Raw genomic sequence first — 20,907 nt, 5'->3', positions numbered from 1 at the left:
AATGATAGTGACTGCTGGGGAGAAGAATGCAGAAAACATCAAAAGGCTTGTTGATGTGAGACTGATGACAAGATTACCATTGTGTTGAAGTAGGTATAACATTAGTCCCTCGAACTTTAGGGGAGAGGGACAGGAGACTGGCTAGCTGGAATCAAGTACAAAACATTGTTGGAGCCTTGGGCAAAACCCACCACGATAAGAACAGGAGGTAATGGGGCTACCTTATCTTTAGCACAGAGCGCTGAAAATCCATGATTTTTCACATACCTTGTATTCTTCCCCTTTCTGAAATGATTTAACATCTGCCATTCACACTGAAGAAGGGAATTGTTGCCAAATGCCAGAGGAGATTTGGAATTTATGTCATTGCTTAGCTTTAGTATTCTTCTGAACTTGAAAAACCAGTAAAGGAACATTAAAACAGGAAAATTTGGTTAGCAGTTTAAATATAAGATTTGGGGGTCTTTTATTGGAGCAAAAGCAGTATCAGCAATATAATTAGACTAATTATTTAGGCAACTGGCAGTATTTTGTTTAAATAAATTTGATGATTGCACTGACAGAGGGGAGTGTGTTTATCTGTAATGTTTCAAAAATGATGTAGGCATTAACAAGTAAATGTGGGTTTTAATGCTTTGATGTATATAGGAGTAGTGAAAGAGTTACAGCAAAAATAATTATACTAATTAGCTCAACTGTATGTTTTTAATAGCTCTTTATAGCCACAATGGCAACGTCATCTGAAGAAGTGTTACTGATTGTAAAGAAGGTACGTCAAAAGAAGCAAGATGGAGCTCTGTACCTTATGGCTGAAAGGATAGCATGGGCACCTGAAGGCAAAGACCGATTCACAGTCAGCCATATGTATGCGGACATAAAATGTAAGTGAACACTTTCCTGTTCCAGCTTCAATAAGCAGTATTTCAATAAATGTTTAAATACAATCCAAAACTCTCTGCTGTAAAACACTTGCTGTAGGTAAGTAAGGAAGATTGCAAGGATCTGAAGCTCTGACTAGGTTATTCTATGTAGCAGCAGAGATCAGGACCATGGTGAAGTATCAGCAGTTTGTTAAGGTTGCTACTGCATCTTCAGATTTTAAGTTATACTGCTTTTACTATTAACTTCTGATAAACTTCTGCAATAAATTGAACAGGAAAATAATCTATGCCATATGCTCATGAAGGCAAGGGTGGGAGGAGGGTTGAGGAAGAGTATAGGATTTTCAGTGTCTAACACAGAAACTATCTGGCATGTCATCTGTTAAGCTATGCAGCTAAAGCTGTTTCAATTTTCATATAAAATGAACCTCGCTGTTTTATTTTCATCCAACAGACCATAGCTTCAGAAGTGCTAGCTTCTGTAGTTTGGCCTAACTGGTAACATTCCAAATAAGCGTTTGCTGTTACAATAGCAGAGTACTTGTAAGTCAAAACTGAACAGTAAAAGTCTATAGTATGCTGCCTTTCTGGCTCCAATTAGTCCTTATATTTCATGTGCTGTAAAACACCAAAGAAGGAATAAAAAGAAAGTTGTATGTGTCACTTAGTAAAAGTTTAGTGATTATTGCTGTTTAAAGTCACATACAAATACTGCAGCATGATCAAAAGTGTGTGTGATGCATCAGAACTAATATGCTGTTTTCTTAATACAAATGTGATAAGGAGTTTAAAAGCTCGGTTCACTTATAATAGTCAACTTTATGAAGGCTTTATTTAGCTATTTACTTACATTTAAGCAGCTTATATTTTAAATATTTACATGTATAGGCATTGAAGTCTTTTTAACTTAGATGAAATATGCTCTTTTTTCTTTTCATCTAAAATTGAAATAAAAAGTGGGGATAGTATTTGTACATTTGTAGTAGAGATGATGGTTTAGTGGTGACATCTGGTACCTGGTCTCCCACTTGCACTAGAGAAAGGGGTAGGATTCAAAGTTAGGTTAGTGCCATTTGTGGTGCTACGTTGAAGTCGATATAGCACAGCAGTTCATAAATGTAGTTGTTTTAGCCTCTGTTCCCTCTGGTTACGAGAATGGAAGCAGGAGTTAGGTTTTTCTTATGAGTCATGAGGGTGTAATAGCACCTTGGAGGCATTGGGGATCAACTTTGGGAGTACTAATGGCTAAATGTGCTTAGCATGCCACTTGAAACCAGCATACCTTTGCTGTCAACAGAGGTGCTGTTACCCCACCCTGCATTTGCTTTCTTACCACTTTTCTTCAGGAACTGGTCCAGCTGGGAAAACAAAAGGGGGTTACCCTTTAGTAAGTGCTTTTCAGTGGATCAGTTCCTTGGTTTGGCTTGCTGCACAAACGCATACAAGAAGGGCAGCAGGAAGAAGTGCAAAGGGAGAATGAGGTTGCCACCTTTCAGCAGCAGCCTGGATTGGTACCAGGTTAAAGTATCGAGGTGATGATAACCTAATTTGCTCAGTTTTCTAATGGAGGATGCGGGGAATGCAAAGATGAATTAGGGCTCCTGAGCAGAGCTGAAGGATACTGAGCAATGAGCTTACTAGTGTCCATGTCTTGTGTTTTAGAGAGAAGAAGGTGCAGGTTTCAAACTAATTTAAGGGGAAGATTGTCTGTTCCACTTTCAAGGCTGGAATTCATGCACAGGATAATAGTGTTTAATTGGATGACTGCTTATAAGCAAATACTCTAGGGAAGAGAGTTTCTTGTATAAGCTTAACTGTCTGTTGCTAATTAATACTTTCTGTGTAATCTAGGCCAGAAAATCAGTCCAGAAGGTAAAGCTAAAATTCAGCTTCAGCTAGTATTGCATGCAGGGGACACAACCAACTTTCACTTCTCCAATGAAAGCACAGCAGTGAAGGAGCGAGATGCGGTAAAGGATCTTCTTCAACAACTGTTGCCCAAGTTCAAAAGGAAAGCTAATAAAGAACTTGAGGAGAAGAACAGGTAAAGGGAAAGGAACCTTAAAGTTGTTTTTGTTTTTTTTTAATTATTTTTTAATTGTTACCTAACAGTAGTGTATTTTTGCTAACAGTTGTTAATGCCACATCATTACTGATACGACATTTGTTTCCCTAGTAAAAATCTCTCCGCTTTCAATTTAGAAGCAGCTCCTTGAGGCTTACATTACTGTAACGTGTTGAGACTATACTTGTGTTCTCAATGACACGTTCTTGAGGTGTAAAGGCTGCCACCCAGTCTTTGTTATCCATGGCTATGAGATGAAAGCACCCAACTGGCAGTCTGTCTCTTTTAGTCTTCTTAAATGTATATGTATCAGTTAGAAAAACTGCTTGAAAGACTTTTTTTTTTTTTTTTCTTTTCCAGAAGTTCTCACCTTCCTTGATTTGTGATTTTTTTCTTTTTTTTCCCCTGTATAACCTCTTCCCCCTCTAACCTTCTTTCCTGGTGTTTTTTTTATACTCTACTAAATTGCTAGGTCTTTTCATGCATCTCATTTGAGATCCAGTAGTTTGTTATTTGGCATACAGGATGTTTACTCTAAAAAATGTTCAGAGAAGACATTCAGGACCTCAGTTCTTTTCCCAAAAGGGCTTTTAAGAGATGCTTCTGTTCCTTTAAAATGTTTATGTTAGACCAATCTTTGTGGCCACAGAGCACCCTTCTCTGTGTCTCCGCAGATGAGTTTCACTTCATTCTAGCATCTGCTGTGAATCCTGTGTCTACTAGCTGCCATTTCCAAAGACTGGTCTAGCTTTGAACTTAGGTTAAATTAAAGCTAGGTTTTTCAAAACGTAGGAGATTGCCCAGCAGAAGGGCAAGAACCCTTGTGCTGGAGATCTGACACATCCAGGATTAACTGGTTCTAGGACTGCAGTGACCACTAGGGTCTACAGCAGCGCAGACTGCTTTGGCACTGTTGCCATACTAGTTTCTTTATGCTACGTGCCTTATTTCTAACAGTATTAATACTGAGTACATGGGCAGTCTTAGCTCTGAATCTTTGTATCCTTAAATGGAGTTTTACAGTATTATACCATGTGCTATTAAGAGCTTTTCTAGTTACAGAAAAGCCAAACTCTCTGCACACAGTCATAGTCTATTCTTGTGATGATTAGAAGTCCAGGTCTAGTGATGGGGCTTCATTAGCTTAATTTGCAACAGATGAGGCAAAATGGTTGCCACCTGTTCTGGAAACGTACTACATCCAGAGTCCCTGCAGCACTGCCTCCATTTATTGATATGTCAGGTATGTACCAAAATTCCAAGGTTTAATGAAATAATTAGAATAACAGATTGCTTCCTGCTGCACTAATGTGTAAGAATTACCACTAATCCATAATTGTGCTAACAAGAAAAACCGGAAAAACCTTGGCAGTTAAAACATAATAGGGATGTCCTGCCACAAAGCTTTCACTTCCACCTCATCCTACTTCACCCTTAGAGCAGCTGCAGACCTTCGTTCAGTCCAGAATGCAGTTCATCCATGTTCTTCCCTAGATCACATACTATATATTCATAAGATCTTTTTCGTTTGGCTTGCAAATGATCAAGACCCTGAGGTACATGCTAAAGATTGTTGAGGTTATTGGCTGATTGTGAACACGCATGCATGTTTCCCAGAAAAAAACTAGTGGGTTTCAAATTAGATATAGAGCTGCATGAAAAGCTGCTTAAACATGAATTAACTGAAGTTTCACGTGCATACATTCTTTGCATTTTGGATAGTAAGGGTGATAATTGATATTTGGACAACAGCTTTTGTAAACATAATTCCCTGGTGGAAGTAGTGACACGGAATGTTTCTGTAGCACTTGTACTGTACTTGATAGTTAAGTGATGAAGATCCTACTGTCACCAGCAGAAACATAGATGAACAAACAACTCAGGGTAATACCTGGTTTAAGGTATCTTATCCCATGCGTATTTTGTAATCTGTACTCTTGCACTAGAATGGAGCCCTTTAGCTACTGAATTGTAAGATCTTAAACATTTAAGGATGGGAGAGTGCTGAGATCTCCTTTTTCCCCCTGCACCCTAAGAGCTTTGTTATGGAAGTTCAAGAAAATTCATTGTGCTTTTACAATTCAGGAGACTGCTGTCCCAGATGTGCAAAGACACAAGTGCACCACAGAACATTTTAGGACAAGATGTTGATCCCACATTAACTTTTTCCTAGCCATTACTGTTTTCTAGCATTTGATGCTATTCCTTAAATATTTTTTTAGTCCTTTCTTAAGTCTTTTGAAACAAATATAGCTATCGAGGCTGGTTGTTTATACAGTCATGTTAAGAAATGCACAGCATCTTGAAAGAAAAGTTAGTTTCTGTTCCTTTTGTGAACTCATGTTAGTTATGGAAATCCTAATGATTTATTCTGCAGCACTTCAATTCTATTCAATACATTCTTTTACCAGAATGCTGCAAGAAGATCCTGTTTTGTTTCAGCTCTATAAAGACCTTGTTGTGAGCCAAGTAATCAGTGCTGAAGAATTCTGGGCCAACCGTTTAAGCCTGAATGCTGGGGATAATTCTGCAGCACCTAGTAAGCAGGAAGTGGGCATCTCTGCAGCATTTCTGGTACGTTGAGCTTCTAACTTCAAGGATTTTAGAGCAAACAAATCGAGGAGAGTTCTGCTCATATAATTTCTTCCCATATACTTTAATGTTGTTCTTTCCTGGTTCCTCAACTTAACATCTCTCTGCATGTTAGACTATTCCAAGTGTAAAGGAGAAAAAAAAAGTTATACAAATCTGCAACCTCAAAATTTTGTCAATTTAAGATGCTCAGTTTGAACTTTAAATTGACAGTAGACAGATGTTGTTTATACTGCTGCTCTGCCTTTCATAAAACAGGGATAATGGTGAATTTACTAGATTATAGCATATTAACTCTGTAAGTTTAAAAAAAAAAGTATCTGATGCAGCTTTTGTAGAAAACATGTTTCACTAATCTCAATGCAGTCTAGAAGTAATCTAGGTACAATCTTCAGATTCCTCCCACAGAGATGTGTTTCTACGTCTGCAACAAAATTCATACGTATTACGACTCTTCAGCTGGAATCCCATTTCCACCTTTGTAATGACTGTGCACACATAAGGGGTTTGGGAGGGAAAAAGGAGGTGGGAGTCGTTTTATGACTTAACTGCTGTACAAAGACTTGTTTTTTCCCCCTAGAAATACCTGAATCAGTTACCAAATGAACTTGAGTGCTCTGATTTCCTGTATCATTATTTTTATGCCTTGACATTAAAAAAAAACCCAACCAAACCCAAACCTTCAAAACTGAAGCTTTCTTAAAGTAACTGGTTGTGTTTGTATACTTTGCATTTGTGAAGAAGAAAACTTCAGATAATTGTGTGTCCTAGTTCAAGTTAAAATATCTATCTGGCTCTGTTCAGAATGAGTGTTTCCCTAGAAAGAAGGTGGTACAAAAACTAGAATTTAGGTATATAGGAAAATGAAGCAAAGGAAGCAGCAATCATGTACTTTTTCCTGTTACTGAGAATTGGACTGAGCGGTTACTTGCTCCAGAGCTTCCTAAAGAGATCACTGAGATCTAACTTGCAAGTTCTGACTAAGGTTTGCCATCAGTTTTTAAATTCAGTCTTATTTATCAATTATACTGAGATGCTTTTAGTGTATAAAGAAATAAGGTGTAAGAGCCATAAGTCCTTTTCTGTGACTTCATTATTATCACTGATTATTCACTAGCTGAATTGTTGAATGAACAACAAAAGATGAGGCATATACAGTAAGCATGCCTATTTTAACTTTGAAACAAGACTATATTTAAGCATACCTTCTTTTTACTGATGAGAGTGGTCTTTTCGTCTTCTAAAGCTTACGGTCAATTTTTTGAATCATCCCTTAAGTAGCAAGTATAATAAAGTAATTAATGCATGCCCTTTCATTTCTCATTCTAAAAAATACCTATTTATGATCAAATATGCTATGGATTATTGGAGGAGGATTATTTTATCTGCAGCAGAATTTGACTGCAAGATGCCAGGTTTTTTAATTCTCCAGTTAGAGAAGGCATTCAGATATGACTGATTTTCCTCCCTGTATGCTTTTTCTTAGGCTGATGTACGGCCTCAAACAGATGGCTGCAATGGTCTGAGGTATAATTTGACTTCAGATATCATTGAATCCATATTTCGAACATATCCTGCAGGTAAGAATACTGCTTTACCTAACAAATAGGTGCATTTAAGATTTGTTTTTTACTGTCTTAACTGTGGGAAGACTAGAATGTTAGGCTGAACCTAGAAGTATAAAGGACCATATCTTCAGTCTTCTGGATGATTTTCCCTGCCTTGTCTGAGGGATGGGAAGAAGCATGTGTTTGCTTTCATTTGGAAATGAAAACTTGATTTCATAAACTTCTTAACTTGTTGCATTGACTTTTTTTTTTTCTTTAAATGTGAGTAGTTTCTTGGCTCCCATGATACTCTCCTACTCAGCATTTCAATTAATTGTTATTTTTCATTGAATCACCTTTGCGAGGAAAAGAATCTGATTGCTATCTGATTTTGCCAATTCTGGCAAATCAGACTTCTTGTGTGTGTGCAATTCAAATTAGAGTATTCAGACTACTGTTACGTGTGTTTCTTTTCAAAGCATTAACTAGCACTGCAGGGCATAAAAGGGTAGTACCTTTTTGCTCATGCTTAACTACTGCATTCCCATACATTTCATTGGCATAAGTGAAGGCAGCATTAGACAGAAAGCAAGGAAGCAAGCAAGGAAATTTGAACATAAAATACCATATTAATATTTGCGGAATAGTGTGTAATCATTATGGGCTTTGTTCACAGTAAAAATGAAATACGCAGAAAATGTTCCACATAATATGACCGAGAGGGAATTCTGGACACGATTTTTTCAGTCTCATTATTTCCATCGGGACAGGCTCAATACAGGCTCAAAAGACCTCTTTGCAGAATGTGCCAAACTGGATGAAAAAGGTAAGCTTTTTGACTTTGTTTCTGCAGTAGGCTGCTGCAGTCTTGGCTATATCATAGAGCACGACACTCAAGGTACAGCTAGTAAACTTAGCAAAGCTGCAGTCAAAAGTTTTCTTTATGTCCACTTACTGGGCATCTTTTTTGTTGAACTGTAAAGTGAAAGCTACAGATTGACATTGAAAGTTAGCTATCGCTTTGGTATTCTTAGCACATTTAATAGTGAGCGCCTTTTTTGAAACAAATTAGCCTTTGGAGTCATAGAGTGGTTTGAGTTGAAAGGGACCTTAAAGATCACCTAGTTCCAGCCCCGCTGCCATGAGCAGGGACACATCCCACTAGACCTGGTTGCTAAAAGCCCCATCCAACATGGCCTTGAATACCTCCACTTAACATCATTTCTTAACACGTATTCTGACTAATGAAAGCCTTCTATCCACAACGCTTCACAAGTAAAAGCTATCACCAGATATAAATTCTACCAAGAATTCTCCCCATTCTACCCAAGACACGGCAGCAAAACAGTACTGAAATTAGAAGAAACACACAATTAAGGCTTTCTGATTCCCACTAACACAACTAATATAACTGTACCTTCAATTATTTAATTCTTTTTTACCAAACAGTATTCAGTGATGTGTAGAAGTTGATGAAAATAGTGCTAATTAGTAGGATGATCTTTTACTATAACTTTCCAAGTTTATTGCTTATTTTAAATGGAACTTTGAAAAGGGTTGAAAGTTTTAGTCACAGTGACACTTGGGCATCTGCAGAACCTTTGTCTTCTCCTTTTAAATGTTAAATATAATCTAATAATCCCACAATTATTCCTATTTGTTTCAATACAGTTTTTCATGGGTTTTTTTCATACAGGGTTAAAAACAATGGTGTCTCAAGGAGTAAAAAACCCTCTAATAGATTTAACAGCTTTGGAAGATAAAACGTTAGATGAAGTAAGTACTTGGCAAACACCCACCCACCCCCTCCCACCCTTAGTTTCATTGAAGGAGAAAATGGGTCCATCTCCTGTTAAAATAACTACAGATGCTGATTCTGAAACACATAACTTACTAGGCTGCTGCAATGGTTGGGTATTCAACATTTATACACTTGTATGTGTGTAAAGAAATGGAAACCGGGCCAATGGACCTGTATGCCTCAGGTGTCTGCCTTCGTGTGCTGGGTATAAAAGCAAGACTTCCTTCCTTTATTTAAAGAATTATTGTTTCACTTCGATGGCTTTTTTTGTCTAAAGTGGGCCTTCTGTTTTCTTCCTACCTTTTAGAAGCTGTGACAATGTACAGAAGAGTAGCACAAAACGGGAAAAAGTCTTTCCATTTGGTCTTACTTTGAACATTGCTATTTGATTCACCTTAATTTTAAGGGCACTTTATACAGTCTTTGTTTAATTACCTGCCTCCAAGTAAAAATTAATTGTTATAAATGGTGTGCCATAATGTGAAATAACTTACAGATGCACCTTTCTGTAGTTGATTTAATTTAAACTTTTTAATTGTAATTAATAATGATGCTGCATGTCTAAGTTGAGGTTTTTTTCCTGGTAAGAGCTGTACAAAGCTAAGTTTGAAACTGGACTAGAAGTTTAGGATAGGTATGTTTGAAGTGCTGTGCAAACTGCCCTAGTTTGCTTTTGAGGCTGGTTAACTGCAAGCATGAAACTGAGCATGGGGTAAAGCGAGTTGCCTTCAGCCACCTGGTAACTGGGGAACGCTGCCAGCATTAAGGCGTGAAGTTTTTTGGGTTCCTAGTGGTATCTCATCCTCCTGACAGGTGTCATTTAGCCTGCGGGCTGCTGGCGTCCCACAAGATGTTAAAAAGAGGTCAGTAAAACAATTGCTAGCTCTTACTTGCCCTTAGTGCTCTGTCTGTTTCGCACAGGTGATCCTTAATATTTTTTTAAGCTGTTCTGCTTTTACTTAGATCATGGTCTTGAAAAAAATTCTTAAACACATAGTTTTATTTCTCTGACACCTCTAAACTGCCAAGTGCTTGCAGAATAAAATAGTCTTCAGAGTTTCTTCAAAGTACATAAGGTGACGGTGGGAGGAAGGTAGGAAAATACCACTTCAGATGATGATGCAATATCACTCAGTAAAGTTCAGAGGAGGTGGCACGCAGGCTTCCTGACTCAATAGAAAAAAGAATCATACTTCTGGTTTTGGGGCAGGAGGTAGCTAATGTTCTTTTCTTTGTAGGGCTATGGTGCTGCTTCTGTGGCCTCTACATCAAATGCCTCAAAATCTGCTAGAGAAAGTAGCAATGCTGCCATTATAAAACGCTTTAATCATCATAGTGCCATGGTCCTTGCAGCTGGCCTCAGGAAACAGTAAGTTTCAATGTTGTGTAAAAGCTTGTTTGTAACAAATTTTAAGGAATTTCCAAAAGGAAATTACATCTTCAATTACTCATCTACCCTTTTCGTTTAATTTTTATGAATGAAATATTTTTCTCTAGAAATGAAGATACCTTTAGGTTCCATTTTACTTTATAGAAGTTTTTCAGAGCTGTCTGAGATGACAAACACTATTTTTAGCTGAGTTGTTACCATACAAAGCAGATCAAAAAAGGAAAGGATGTTTCTGCCTTAGTTCTGTGGCCCTGGCAAGGGCTGCAGAAGTGGTATTCTGTTTGCTGTGTAGAGGGTGGGTCTGGCGTAGGGAGCTCCTATTGCTTGCCTTCCAGGAACAGGTCTGCTGGGGCTTCCTGTGGTGGGGTGCATGGACATAAGTAAATGAAGAAGCAAAAGAACAGCGTGGCATGGGTGGATCAGATGAAAGATTCCTACAGCACAGTACCCTGCCCTTGACCAAAAAAAAAAAAAAAAAAAGTATCAGCTGGTTATGTGCATTTACAGTAAACTTCACAAATGAAACTTCTTAGAAGAGGCATGAAATGGGTTTGACCTGAAGTCTGCTTTACAACTGGTTTATAGACAACCACGAAATGATTACTACTCTACCCAAATCCTACAGAGCTTACCTGTGGGAGATCTTAATTAAATAGTTCTGTGTAGCTGCGCTCCCTCATGATGTTGTTCTGTCTTGCACAAATTGAACAATGGACCTCAGTCTCTTCTGGGTAATGTGTGTTTCTGTTTCTTAGTTCAGAGACAAAACAATAGCTCTCATTCTGAAACAGTAGTATCTCAGGGCTCCCGTAGTTATAATACTTCGTTGGCATAAGTGTGTATGCAAAATGTTTCTAACTTAATCACGATTTTGCTGTGTCCCAGTTGCATTATTCGCATGCTACTATTTCTGAAGAGAGGGAGAAGCACCCTGCTCTGCTATTGAATTTCCCTCTTGACAAACATGGTTATTGGAGGAGTTGGTTCCTTTTGTCTAGATCAACTTCTAGAAATGAAGACATGAGGGGAAAAAAGTTGATATATAGTATGTGAACATGCATATAAATTTTTTGAAACAGATGTATTTACTTTGTCTCTAGCTTGTATCTTAAGTGTCCTGTGAGGTGAATTCTTCTTAATGCTGTTTCTCTATTTTAAGAGAAGCACAAAATGACCATTGCAGTGAGACCAGCAGTACAGATGGAAACTCCAGGGATTCAGATTTCTTTCAGCCACCAATAAAAAAGGTATAAAGTTAGCTGATGCAATTCTAATTGAATGGAACTGGAAGCTCCACCTCTCAAAAGATTGCTGAAGATTCCTTACTGGTTTTATAATGCATCTAAAGCGATACTTATTTAACTTTGCTTAGAAGTATATAGAATAAGAACCTGAGGGGCGTGTAAGAAACTTTGTACCTCTGTTAGTAAACACAAATAAATTACACCTTGACATGTTGTTCTGATTATCTCGTCAGTAGTGCCCAATGAAAGTAAAAAATTTCCAACATGCTTCTGATTGCACCCAGAAATCTGGTTCTTTCCATTCAGTGCAGTTCTATTATCCCCACCCCCCTTTATTTTTGCCTAAATGCCTGAAAACTTTTAGAGAACATCCATCTCAAAGAGGTATTTGTGTTCAAGCAGCAATATTAATCTATCAAGTGTATTGTTTGCAGAGGGGATCACTAAACTGGCACATGGCAGCCTTCATCTTAAGGTCAGAAGCTGAAGCGAGGTTAAACTGAATGTGTGCACTGAAATACAGGGCAACAGCCTGTTTTAAACTAAACGAAGCAGCTCACAAAGTAGAAGAGTGCTGTAATTGTTACAAAACTGAATTGAATACTCTTCTTAGAGTTGACAGCCTAAATAGAAAATGCCAAGGGGACTCAGGGCTGCGTATTTTGTGGGAAAAGGCTGTAGAATGCACGTGTTATTAAATGCTGAGGTAGTCAACAGCTTTGACTTTCCTGAAAGCTGCAGTTTTTACTGGGAAGTAAGCGATACACCAGGACTAGAATAAATGCGATGAAAAGAGAAGTTGAAAGTGTATCAGAGAGTAAGAGACTTCAAAAGTAGTTTTCTCACTTTACAAATCTGGTATCACTGTGCCTCTCACTACTAATGTTCTTGCCTTGCTGTCAACAAATAGCTTGGGTAACTATTATGGTTTTAGCCCTACACTCTTGTGTGCCAGCCATTGAATCATTACTATTTCTGCTAATCTGGAGATAGATGGACATAAATAGCACAAGGAATGAGCTATGTATAGCAGAGCACTTTTTGGAAGTGGCAGGGTCTGCAAGTTTTGGGCAGAATCTGCAGAAAAAGTGGTAGTGCCAAGACTTCCAAATTGCGTGCTTTAATCAATATTGGGCACTGCTACCTCTGGAGGGTAGACATGAACCATTCCACACTTTCATTTTATTGAAGTTTTTAGTAACCCTTCTGCTCAAACTCAGTGAATTGGAAAAAAGCACTAGATGCATCAAATTGTATAGTAATATGTATAATTATTTGGCTTATTTTAGGTGAAACTGCAAGAATCCATTGAATATGAAGATTTAGCAAAGAATAATACCATTAAAACTATTGCACTAAACTTAAAGAAGTCTGATAGGTAAGTTAACAAAATATGCACAGCCATTTTAGTGTATTGAATCTAGCAGGTCTCTCATCAGAGCCTGCACAGAATCAGCTGATTTAGTCTCTACTGTGCTACACTCCAATGTGTTTAGGCTAAGTTTAGAAACCTAATATGAACTGCTGCATAAACCAACTTCCAAATAATTCCCCTTTAAATTTGTATTTTGATTTCATCTTGCTTTTCAGCAAGTTAAGTCTCTGTAAGCCAACTTGAAGGGTTTTGACATGTAATTTCTGTGAAAGTCTAACAGACCTGTATTCATGGTTCAGCACTTTGTTGCAGCTTACAGTTGAAAAATGCGTTACATGTGAAAATACATACAATTCCAAGGAAATCCACTCCTAGGCAAAAAAAAAGCACAGTCGGGATAGTTTGGACTGCTCACTGCTCTAGTGTTTTTGTAGTAATAGTCCTCTTGTTTTCTAAACTTCTGAGTTTGAGAACCATAGAATAGCTTTAGAAAAGGAGTGATACTACAGGAAAGAGAGCAGTTCCAAACACGCACCTAATTAATTTAGGTTAGTTTCAATTGAAAGTCCTGTGAATTCCTCCATTCTAGTGATATACCCAGAACCAGGTGGCACAGATGGCTCTTCTCTCATTTTGCTGCCATGTTATCCCTAACCCAACCTCTTCCCACGTGGCAATGTATTTTACTTTGTCAATGAATAAGATTTAGATAGTAGCATCAACAGCTGCAAAACTTCTAAAATTGGCAACATTTGAAGAACTGTCCACTGAGTTTGGCCTCTGTTTTACCAACACTCCTATTAATGCACTTTCTCTCCTTTTCTCAACTCACAGGTATTACCATGGTCCAACTCCAATTCAATCACAGCAATATGCAACCAGTCAGGATATAATTAATTCTTTTCATAGTATTAGGCAAGAAATGGAAGCATATGTACCCAAACTAACTCAGGTATGGAAGAATACTCAAAACAATTCCCTTCTTGATATTAGCATCTTGTGTTCTATATAATCTTGTCTCACGTCTACTGGAATTTTAAGTTTTTCAGGGGAAAACTTCATTATCTCCAATAGTTTTATATTATGCAATTCATTTTAGAACTTCAGGCGAACCTTCTGAGCTATTGTGTTTAAAATTTAAACAATAGGAAACTGAGTCATTGCTGATATTCAGTTATGTTCTACGGTTACCATATTCTTTTAAGGAAACGGTAAAAGTATAAAGTAATAAAGCAGGACAGGCATACAACATGAAGCACAGTCTGGTGTCACTGATCCCACTCCATGAAATTTAGGTTGTAACAGTCTTAGGAGGTCATAGTAAGCAGGCTTATAACTGAACGGGTCTTTCACTCCTACTTACACTTAGGTAGGATGTTAGATCTCACTGTAGGCTGCACAGAAACTCTGTCCTGGCAACTGGAGGGCAGCACAGCCATGTAGCCAGTCTCCCCAGCCAGTATCTGAACTTCTTCTCTTAGTCAACCTAGATTTGGCCCGAAGTAAAGCAGCCACAACTGTGAATGTGTGTAGTAGTCCTCTGTCACAGCCAGTTCACCTACTAGCTAAAGAAAAGGTTTGTTTGCCTGTAGTTAATTGGAGAGCTTTCACTGATAATATGAGCTATAGCATTTAAAGGCACCATATCTAATTCTGGAGGAGAGCAGACTCTTCATCAGAACTTCCGTTGCGTCTGCTCAAGTGTGTCTTTGCCATTGGAGTTCAAATACAACTTATTTTTAAAAGATTTTGTCGGAAAAGCTGTCTGAAATATTTGTTCCGTCTCTCCCTTCAGGTTCTTTCAAGTGGTGATGCTACTAGCACTATTGCAGTCCTGTCACCTGGAGGAGCACTTATGCAGGGTGGAACACAGCAAGCCATAAACCGTAAGGATATATAATACTTTAATCATATCTTATTGCACTATACAGCAGTACCTGGCTTGCTGTTTCATCTCCCTCTTAGAATATGTTACAGTGATAAAGGAAATTCTGGAAACATGTAGCTGGAATAATACTGGGTTACAGCAACAAAAGACAAGTAACCACCCAGCCACACCATGAGTGTGGTACTGGCTACACCAGTGCTGAGGCAAGTGAGTAAGAGAAAATTTTACAGAGCAAGTGTTGAAGGATGCACTTGATACTAAGTCCTCTTATAGATAATGGGTTTTGCTTGTTTAGCATTTCTCTTTTCTGGGTTTTTTTTTTTTTTTGTTTGGGTTTTTTTTTTAGACAATAAAGGCATACTCTGGGAAAGCTCTAAGGAGGTGAGGTCTAGATAATTGTCTGGAACTAGGTTTTTTTGCAGCCTATGTTTCAGATCCACAGCTTGCTCTGAAAAAGGACAACTTTCTTATAGACTGCAAGGGCAAAACAGACAACCCCTCCTTCTCACATCTCCATTCAACCATGCCTTACGTCCCTGTTGTCACATTCCTGCCAGTTTGAGCTCCTTTCTCTTTAGTCTCACAGCAGATGAATCCCTAGTCTCACAAGCAGGGTTTATAACAGTTTTCCAGTTCAATGTGTTACATGGTCTGAAGAACAGCAGAAACTAATTCAGACAGCTGAAAAAGCAAGTATGAGTTCTTTATGGTACGAAAGAAAAGTAGTGAGGCTTTCTTACCCATCCCAGTTGACATACTGGGTGCTACGCTCCACTTCTTGAACTTAACCACCTTTTTTTTTTTTAAAGCAGCCTCATTCTAAAGTTTGCTATTCCCTGTGCTCCTGTCATCTTCAAAGACTGCTCGTGCTTTTTGCCTTTGGTTTTTACAACTGTAGTTCCTTCCTTGTTCTTGAACCCTGTTGCCCTTTCTTCTTTAAGAGGATCTGGGATATAGTTCCTTGCTCCTGCCTGGATCTTTCATCTTCCACATGCTGTGACCATACTCTTATTGCCAACATAAGAGAAAGAGAAAAGCTTGAAATATCCACCACGCAGTATTTAGTATCAAGCTGTGAGGGGAACAGGGTGCTGGTCCCAGAAGCAGTTCTGCCACGTTGTTAACAACAATACAAACATACTGCTTGTAATCCTGGATTAAGTTTGGTGTCCATTCTTTGCCTGCCATAAATCTCCCTTTTTAACATATAAGCTTCCAATTATATAGCCATAAATAGTGGCTGACCTAATCTAATACTGCTGATAGCCCTCCTTCAGGTGTGAGGCATCTTAGTGTTCCCTCCCAGCCAACCTTTCTGTGATTCTAGTAGAAGTGTATATTGCTCAACCCCTTCGTTAGACTTAACATTCTCATTTTTCATGTGACAGTTTTGAGTGATGTGACAAAGTCTTTTTCCTGCTGCAGAGATGGTGCCAAATGATGTTCAGTCTGAACTAAAACACTTGTATGTGGCAGCAGGGGAACTGCTACGACACTTCTGGTCCTGCTTTCCTGTTAACACACCATTCCTAGAAGAAAAGGTAAGGCAGAGCTTCCTAGCATGGCGCTGGTGTGGCCAGATCTTGGTTTAGCATGACTGTTATTAACTTGAAGTGTAAAACCAATACATATGCTTTAAACCAGTGCAGAACTGCCTCATCCCTAGAGCTGAAGGTCACAAAACAATGTAAAACATTGCTTTTTCCAGCAGTTCTGCTGGTGTTATTGGTTAAAATTATCCTTGTTGCCGCATGTCTGTTACAGCAACTTCTCCTGAAGGGGGCTAAGCTAGTTTCAAGCGGAATGGTCAGCTATATTCCAGCTGCAGATTTTTCATTGCCAGTTTAAAACACACAAATTAAAGCCCCCCCCCTTCCCCGACTCTAAGACGTAACCTTCACAGTGACAGTAACAAGAAAGTTTTCCTTATTCTTCTATCCATTGCAAAAATCACTCAGTCATAGCTTCAAAACAGACATTGCTTTTTAGAACAAAGTTGCCTTCGAGAAGACATGTCTGTTTATGACCAGGCATATGATTGTAACTATTTTTCTGTTGCTATTTGTCCATTTGGCCTCACATGCATCACAAAAATGAACATTTGCAGTCAGATATGTTGGATTTTCTGCTGCAAAATGTGGCCTGAAAATCCATGGTACTGTCTTTGCTTAGAGCAAGAAAAGATGGTTCTGTGAATATCTTATCTATAGTATTTACTGCCAAGCTAGTAATGATAGCAGTGGCACCCTGCACTTTCAGTCATATTGCACTTGCCTCAAAAATAAGTATGCACTCAAGGATTGTTAGGGACTGATATTTTAATAACTTTTCTTCCTCAAACTATACATACTTAAAGCAGCCCCCAGAATTAATTACAAGGTGTTTTGTTGGAGAACAATTTGTTAAAGGAAATGAAACTTCTGTACAAGTGATTATAATAATAGTTTCTGTCTCTATCTCAGGTTGTGAAAATGAGGAGCAACTTGGAAAGATTTCAGGTTACAAAGCTCTGCCCATTCCAAGAAAAGATTCGGAGACAGTATTTAAGCACAAATGTAAGGGGAAAATACTCTTTAACTTTAATTACATAGGTGCATATTAATAATTTGAATCATTATCAAAGGATGATAGCTTTGTTACTTCTAGGGCATTTTAAGTTTTTTGTTAACTAGGAAATGGGCAGAGGGAAATTGGGTACACAGTTAAGCATGTCTTCTCTCCCTGTATAACTTGCTGAGTAATACCAGAAACTGTCAAGAACTATAATGTGAAGTTACCCAAATGAGACAACATAAAGGGGAAGTCATGTTTTGTTTTTCACTTCCATCACGAAGTAGAACCTTAGCAACTTCAAAACTGTCTCCCACCATGTCAGACTTGAAGTGGTCACAGAGTAAATACTGGAACAGACAGCACAATCAAGTGTCACTTCCCTGTGACCTTTTCAGCTTAGCAGCTCTCTGAACTGCTCCCTCTACAGATACTTTGCAATAGAGCCTCATATCTGAGGCCATCTTCTCTCTCTATCTGGGATACCTCTTTGATTTTAGTGAGATTACTCTTAGTGAATAAAAGGAAGAGTCCAACTGAGGACTGGTCAAAGGGAGGGGAGGGGATCTGTTTTCCAGTAGTTGGGACATTTTTTTTCCCTCTTAATGTTTCAGTTGGTAAGTCATATAGAAGAGATGCTGCAGACGGCCTACAATAAGTTCCATACATGGCAGTCCCGGCGTATGCTGAAGAAGACGTGAAAATGCATGCTGTACAGGTTTGAGAGCAAAATCTGCAATAGGTGTAGGAGTACAACCTAGCATATGTGCAGATCTTATAGTTGTTGCAGGAAGACCTGCAAGCTGTGGACTTCTGGAAACGATGCTAACTGAACTTGCACATTTTTGAAAAAGAACTGAGATTAAACTTGAAAACTAGGGAGAAAAACAAGGAAGAACCAAAATCGAAGAGCTGAGGCGCAAAAATATTTAAAAGACACTGTTTACTGCAGTTACTCAGGAACTGCTTTTGATTTGCATAAAGAGCTGCTTTCAGAAATAAAGAAATTAAAGAGGGTGTATTAATAAAATCTGTTTTTCTGTCTAATTTTTTTTTTTTTAAGAAGTGTATGGCACAGGGTAGAACTCAAACGTTTTTCTTCACTGGATTCTGAGATTTTATTGAATTCTGTTTGTACCTTCTGCAACAATTTAACAATGATACTTTACAAATACAGCTGAGACTGTTTTTGCTTCAAACATCTGGGAGAGTGTAGCTGTCAGAAGACAAGCTTCTGCAATATGTTTCCCCACCATTGGAAGCAAGAGACATTGCACTGAAAGCTGTTTATGGTCTGGGGTCCCTAAAGGCACATGGGGGCAAACTTTTGCCTGAAGTCTTGGATTTTTATGCAGAATTTTTTCAGCCATCAGTTTTGCATGTTTTCCTTTGAGTGCAAGTGTGTGCTACTGCAGTCTTTTTTTTAACAGTGGCATTTGTTCTGAGGAAAGAATGCATTTTTAAAAATGAAGTTAAATAAAGTTTCTTACAAAAGAAGTCATTTATTTTCAATTCTTAGACATTTTTTATTTCTTCTCCTAAATGTGTTTTCCTTCACTCTTCCCTTTTGACTGTTACACTATTTTTGGCGAATTGATAATCATTGCAAAGAGAAAACTGTGTTATTTACACAACGTCCATAGGTATTGGGAATCTGTGCCATACTTTGTTCCAAATAGAATGAGTTCACAGTTTCAGAACAACTTGTCTTGTATTAAATGTGACTTAAATGCAAAGTAAACCTGTTTTCTATAATATATGCAGTTTAATGACATCCTTGTATTTTCTTGTCATCTTGACTGTACTAAAGCCCAGTATAGGCTACTGAACTTTTTTTACTTCTGACAAAACGTGACTGTTAGAGTATAAGATGCATTTACTACAAAGACAAATCAGTGACAATGCGTATTCAAAGCAAGCACAGCGGTGTTCAGTACAGCAGAATAAATTCCCATTAGCCTGCATGATGGCATGATACTAGATTTTGCCACCATTGGTATGATGCTAAAATATGCTAGTAATGATGTTGGGTGGAGAATTCATGCAAATTCCTACAGAAGGAAAGAGGTATTCGTATAGCCAAGTCTGTGCTTGTTCTGTGCTGCTGCTGCATTTGTGCAAGGGGATTTTCTCCTTTAACTGATGCGTGGAAGTCAGCAGCTTCTTTTTACCCAGTGTTTTTGGATTTTTGTATTATGCTACTATTTTGGTAAAAGCTCAGTTTCAGTTAAATGTCACTGTCTGCACCAAAATTCTGTTTGGAAATGTATGCATATTGTTAAGCCTAGTTTCCCTGTCTGCTTTTGCAGACATATGCATGATACCTGCTCTGTGATGTTAATGTTCTGCTACAAGAAATGACTGGGCTCAACAAGAGAGACGCCCATTATTTTTGACAGGGTGAAAATGTCACTAGGAATAAACCAGATGTACGTACAGCATTTGGGGGATGAGGTGCACCTCTTGTCAAGAGTTACCTCTTATGATAAATAAACTCTCTAAAATTTAGGCTTAGGGTATGGCTTTATTAAGCCTAATCCTCTTGGTAAGTGCAGGCAGCTCCCAGAAAGAAAGGGTAGTTTTGTTCTCCCCCCACTCCAGGGCATTTGATCTAGCAATTCTGTGGCCAAATTTCAACTGTTTTAGTGAAAGTTATAACACCTTTCGTCAGAGGGCTAGGTTCAAGAAAATATGTCTGGTTTATATTCTAACTGTGCCTGAAGCTATGAACAACACATTTGAGTATTAGACTGCACTGAAACTTCATTTAAGAAAAAAAAAAAACATAGGAGAGTTTTGAACATGGAACTAATCCACCTTTGATTTGAATCAGTATTTAGTGTTGCTGAAAACACTGGGCAAAATGGTTAGCACGGTGGAAAAGTTTCAGTGCATCACAAGAGCATTTTAAAGTTCAAAAGACTGTTGTTTATAATCATTATGGGGGATGTTGTTGCAATAGCTTTAAGTTATTATAGCGGTATCAGGCTATCAAAATGTACCTTAATGAACAGAACGGGGGGTGGGGGGGAAGAGGACTATGATGCTAAATTCAACAGTTTTGCCTAGAGACTGTACAGGCAAGGCTGCTATGCACTTCATATTGCTTTTTTCAGGTATCGTGGCAATAAGGCACAGGCCCCTCCTAAAGTAAGGGAGGTAAACTAAATATTCTTTCTTCTACATTGTGTTCCCCCCTTTTCTGTAGCATGGTCCAAAACCCATATTCATTCCTTAAGTTTTGAAACTGAATCATCATGCATTATATTACTATTGGAATCTTTATACTGACTTGTATTTTTAATGAGAATTCATAAAACTTGTATCATTGGCATTGATCTAAGATTTGTAGAATAAACCCTACTGAATTCTAAAGTCAAGTCTTCTCTAATGCTTAGGCTGTGTTTTCTGATGTTCCATTAAATCCCAAACAGGCTCTATTCAGGTCTAAATGGAGAGAGCTGTGTATAGCGCTAGCTCAGCTGTCCCTTCATGCTGGTAGAAGATATCAGGAGCAAAATGGTTACAGTACAGTTACTGTCAAGTTATTTCATTTTTAGGGGCTCAGAACTTT

The 20,907-nt window shown here is 38.2% G+C and overlaps 1 protein-coding gene across 1 annotated transcript; it reads left to right on the top strand.

Annotated features, from left to right (window-relative positions):
• The first annotated feature begins 718 nt into the window (after positions 1-718).
• Positions 719-20,705, top strand: GTF2H1 (general transcription factor IIH subunit 1). Its single transcript, XM_074149270.1, has 14 exons — positions 719-881; positions 2,733-2,925; positions 5,358-5,520; positions 7,025-7,118; positions 7,762-7,911; positions 8,782-8,861; positions 10,125-10,255; positions 11,436-11,523; positions 12,810-12,898; positions 13,730-13,847; positions 14,691-14,781; positions 16,209-16,324; positions 17,246-17,338; positions 17,948-20,705. Exons 1-14 carry the CDS (start codon positions 728-730, stop codon positions 18,032-18,034), a joined length of 1,647 nt encoding a protein of 548 aa, XP_074005371.1. The 5' UTR covers positions 719-727; the 3' UTR covers positions 18,035-20,705.
• The last annotated feature ends 202 nt before the right edge of the window (positions 20,706-20,907 follow it).

The sequence above is a fragment of the Numenius arquata genome, chromosome 6, assembly GCF_964106895.1.
Source record: "Numenius arquata chromosome 6, bNumArq3.hap1.1, whole genome shotgun sequence".
Taxonomy (NCBI): domain Eukaryota; kingdom Metazoa; phylum Chordata; class Aves; order Charadriiformes; family Scolopacidae; genus Numenius; species Numenius arquata.
The sequence above is the reverse complement of the archived record's forward strand: the minus strand, read 5'-3'. Positions and strand labels throughout refer to the sequence as shown.

Excerpts from the sequence above, each read along its gene's own strand:
- GTF2H1 (XM_074149270.1), top strand. The coding sequence starts at position 728 with ATGGCAACGTCATCTGAAGAAGTGTTACTGATTGTAAAGAAGGTACGT. Across the intron at positions 882-2,732 it reads TATGTATGCGGACATAAAAT|GCCAGAAAATCAGTCCAGAA; the intron begins GTAAGTGAACAC and ends TGTGTAATCTAG. Across the intron at positions 7,912-8,781 it reads TGCCAAACTGGATGAAAAAG|GGTTAAAAACAATGGTGTCT; the intron begins GTAAGCTTTTTG and ends TTTTTCATACAG.